The 2,226-nt window shown below is 44.9% G+C and overlaps 2 protein-coding genes and 1 pseudogene across 2 annotated transcripts; 2 read left to right on the top strand and 1 right to left on the bottom strand.

Moving 5' to 3' along the window:
• Positions 1–163: 163 nt before the first annotated feature.
• On the bottom strand, positions 164–547 carry LOC120084775 (the record flags this gene model as incomplete). Its single annotated transcript, XM_039040595.1, has 1 exon — positions 164–547. A coding segment is annotated over one exon (231 nt), but the record flags the coding sequence as incomplete, so codon positions are not given.
• A 197-nt stretch (positions 548–744) lies between these two features.
• Positions 745–1,388, top strand: LOC120087090 (probable cytochrome c biosynthesis protein). Its single transcript, XM_039043970.1, is given in 3 exon segments — positions 745–803; positions 910–943; positions 945–1,388. Coding segments are annotated over 3 exon segments (465 nt in total). The 3' UTR covers positions 1,317–1,388.
• Positions 1,389–1,947: 559 nt separating this feature from the next.
• Positions 1,948–2,226, top strand: part of LOC120084774 — a 487-nt pseudogene continuing 208 nt past the window's right edge.

The following is a 2,226-nucleotide window of genomic DNA, read 5'->3' as shown; positions in this document are numbered from 1 at the left end:
TTCTTCTTTCTTTCTTTGGTCTTTCGTTCCGTCATATTCCTAATAACTTATCCAATTACAACGTATTAACCGCGAATGCACCTTTCTTTTATCAAGAACCTCATTCGAGATCTCCCTCGTTACGAACAAAAAAGTGGGACTGCGCCCCAGTTGTACACTCCCTTCGCTCTATGAACCCTTGTTGATTCTGAACTTCGTTCGCGAAGGAACCAGACTTTTGACGGGCCAGCCCTTTTTATGCGCCGCTTTACTCGAAAATGAGCTTTGCTCCTCTGGGCTCCCGGCGCTCCCGTGGTTCGCGAGAAGGAAAAAGGACTCATCCTTTGTTGCATCTGGCACGAGATGATAAAGAGAGAGCTTCGTCTATCGATGAACAGTGGATTGATGGAACTCTTGGCATTGTTTTGTTTTTCTCTCCTTTCTTATCAGCGAGTTCCAATCCTTTTGTTTGAAATTTCTTCGTTCGTACCGAACCGCTTGCAGAATCAAATCCTGTTCCACAAGATCCTATATCAGTTATACATCCTCCTTGATGCCGGAGACGTCGCCAGTGCTATGGGTTTTGGCTTATGTAGATCCAAAATGATGAATGGATTGTGGCACTTCACTCGCCGCCAATGCGGAAGAATGCCGCCGAAAAGAATGGAATGCTGCTTCGCTCTGCTGGATTTTTCGCCTTCTCTTCGCTCTGGACGGGAGGGCTAGTAGACACGGGGAGGGAGCAGGCGAAGTGTATCGTTCGTAATGGAAAGAAAGAGACCACTATTTCGCTTCTTTGTTGGACCGCTGGTGCGAACACAGTGGTCTCTGACCAAGACCAGGAACCAATTCGAATTTGGATCTTGATATGTCGGTGCTTTTTAACCGTAGGCATCTTGCCAGGAAGTTGGTGGGCTCATCATGAATTAGGTCGGGGTGGCTGGTGGTTTCGGGATCCCGTAGAAAATGCTTCTTTTATGCCTCGGGTATTAGCCACAGCTCGTATTCATTCAGTCATTTTACCTTTTCTTCATTCTTGGACCTCGTTTCTGAATATTGTGACTTTTCCATGCTGTGTCTCAGGAACCTTTTCAATACGGTCCGGATTGCTAGCTCCCGTTCATAGTTTTGCTACAGATGATACACGAGGAATCTTTTTATGGCGGTTCTTCCTTCTAATGACCGGCATATCAATGATTCTTTTCTCCCAGATGAAGCAGCAGGCATCCGTCCGTAGAACCTATAAAAAATAGATGGTTGTGGCGCGAAGTACTCTTGTGCACCTACGTCACTCGGCTCGCGCGCAACCCCGCCCCGTTATGTTATGGAAGAATTGAACTTATTGTAGGGCTGGTTATTCAGAGCCAGCAATTGGCTGCCGAATTTCGTCCTGTAACTAGAAGAAGATCACTTCGAGGGTCACAATGGCATGGCAGAATGTAGAGCAGTCCGCGCCTACAGCGTTTGATCAGTCGATTCTTTTTTTCTTCTGAAGATGGTCAAGGTAGCTTGCTTCCAAGCCACTGCACCAGATGCACATGTAGTCGTAGTAGTCAGCTCAGAATGCCTCTGTTCTATACAAAAATACTACTTCGGATGAATGGGGTCTTTGCTCTGCAAAATAAGGCAGACGAGTATACCATTGAAGATTTTGATGGTTTTCTCGGTTTCGAATAGTATATGAGCGTAGCGAGAGCGACTAGAGTTTACTTCAGGAATAGAGGTTTTTGATGTAGTTGCGCACGTTTTTGCTTTTTTCATAGAGATTGGGTCTCAGCGTCAGTACAAGATCGAAAAGAATGCATAGCATTCTGAGATGCCGAAGATAAAAGGAACGAGGGGAAGAATCTACGAGGAATCCATAACATCAAATCGTGAATCAAAAAGCGTGACGAGAATTCTCAACNCTAAGATAAAAGGAACGAGGGGAAGAATCTACGAGGAATCCATAACATCAAATCGTGAATCAAAAAGCGTGACGAGAATTCTCAACCCGAGATGTTAGAAGGTGCAAAATCAATGGGTGCTGAAGCTGCTACAATTGCTTCAGCGGGAGCTGCTGTCGGTATTGGAAACGTGTTCAGTTCTTTGATCCATTTGTGGCGTGAAATCCATCATTGGCTAAACAATCATTTGGTTATGCCATTTTGGGCTTTTCTCTAACCGAAGCTATTGCATTGTTTGCTCCAATGATGACCTTTTTAATCTCATTAGTATTTCGATCGAAGAAAGAAGGTTTCAGTCTCA

Source organism: Benincasa hispida, chromosome 9, assembly GCF_009727055.1.
Source record: "Benincasa hispida cultivar B227 chromosome 9, ASM972705v1, whole genome shotgun sequence".
NCBI classification, from domain to species: domain Eukaryota; kingdom Viridiplantae; phylum Streptophyta; class Magnoliopsida; order Cucurbitales; family Cucurbitaceae; genus Benincasa; species Benincasa hispida.
Note: the sequence above shows the minus strand (reverse complement) of the source record. Positions and strands in the feature narration are given on the sequence as shown.